At 45.5% G+C, this 1,089-nt stretch overlaps 4 protein-coding genes across 4 annotated transcripts; 2 read left to right on the top strand and 2 right to left on the bottom strand.

Annotated features, from left to right (window-relative positions):
- Positions 1-168: 168 nt before the first annotated feature.
- T310_9965 (uncharacterized protein) lies at positions 169-504 on the bottom strand (the record flags this gene model as incomplete). Its single annotated transcript, XM_013467604.1, has 1 exon — positions 169-504. A coding segment is annotated over one exon (336 nt), but the record flags the coding sequence as incomplete, so codon positions are not given.
- A 207-nt stretch (positions 505-711) lies between these two features.
- Positions 712-984, top strand: T310_9964 (uncharacterized protein; the record flags this gene model as incomplete). Its single annotated transcript, XM_013467603.1, has 1 exon — positions 712-984. A coding segment is annotated over one exon (273 nt), but the record flags the coding sequence as incomplete, so codon positions are not given.
- T310_9962 (uncharacterized protein) lies at positions 716-1,087 on the top strand (the record flags this gene model as incomplete). Its single annotated transcript, XM_013467602.1, has 1 exon — positions 716-1,087. A coding segment is annotated over one exon (372 nt), but the record flags the coding sequence as incomplete, so codon positions are not given.
- On the bottom strand, positions 723-1,089 carry T310_9961 (uncharacterized protein; the record flags this gene model as incomplete). Its single annotated transcript, XM_013467601.1, has 1 exon — positions 723-1,089. A coding segment is annotated over one exon (367 nt), but the record flags the coding sequence as incomplete, so codon positions are not given.

Below are 1,089 nucleotides of genomic sequence, written 5' to 3'. Positions count from 1 at the left end.
GAGCCGGTTTTCACTGCGATCCAAACTGTTTATTGTAATTAGTTCGAACGAAACGAATACGATTTAGCTGTTATCGGGTAGGTGATAGGTACGCTTCACTGCCTATCTTCTTAGGTAGGTAGGCTTCTACCTCGCTCCGGATTCCTACACCAAGGCCGACAACTTGGATCAGGGCTTGAAAAGAACCAACTCGACATGTCTACAATAAAGGGTCTCTTTAAAATAACCCGCAGGTGAGGAATGACGTCTGTGGATCATAAATTCTCGCCTTGGCTTGGTCACACCAAGATGGTCGAAACAGAAAGGTGGTACCCAAGAGCTGTACCGGTAAAAACGACCTTGGGTGCTTCTTAAAATAAAATCAATCTCGGTCGATACACAAAGACTAGGTGGCATCCGCTCCCTTACGAGCACCAGCATTAGCATAATTTGGCAAACAATTATCGGCAACAGTCTTGCTGACCTGTTATGAGATAATTGGATACTGTCGGAGAAGTAGGTACCTCAGGCATTAGTCAGCTCTCTACCGGCCCGTTCGCACCCAATTAGGACTAGTCAACTAGTGAGGCTTAGAAAAATCTCTCAACTTAAGGGAGAGAGACAACAACAACAACGAGGAATGAAGAATTGAAGCCCTTCAGCCTATACAAAACCCCTAATTTGCCGAGAGATACACTAATCTTTTAAGTGGCGCGAGGTGTGCGGATCTAAGTAATTGCTTGCTATTTCGCCTCCCGCGGAAGGTATTTTGAAAGGGGCCAAAAACTGCAAAAGAAACTCCCAGATGAGCATTGGAGACAAAAATCTTTCCTGGTGCGAGCTGGTTTTGAAGGAACCAGAACGAGAAGTAAGAAAAGGAAACCGTGGCATCCCAAAATACACTTCTGGATTTGGTATCTTGACGGAATGGAGCCTGTATTTGACAATACATGTTCAAGAAGAAAAGGTCGTCCCTGCTCATGGATTCCTCGTCTCCATTTGTAACATTCCACCAGGCTCTCTGAATTCCTTTCCTCCAGACCATCGAGTTTCACCATGGAGACTAAGGCCGTTATCGATTTTCTGTCTTGATTCGCAGCGCCGAGCTGT

Source organism: Rasamsonia emersonii (assembly GCF_000968595.1).
Source record: "Rasamsonia emersonii CBS 393.64 chromosome Unknown ctg1118621762301, whole genome shotgun sequence".
NCBI classification, from domain to species: domain Eukaryota; kingdom Fungi; phylum Ascomycota; class Eurotiomycetes; order Eurotiales; family Trichocomaceae; genus Rasamsonia; species Rasamsonia emersonii.
Note: the sequence above shows the minus strand (reverse complement) of the source record. Positions and strands in the feature narration are given on the sequence as shown.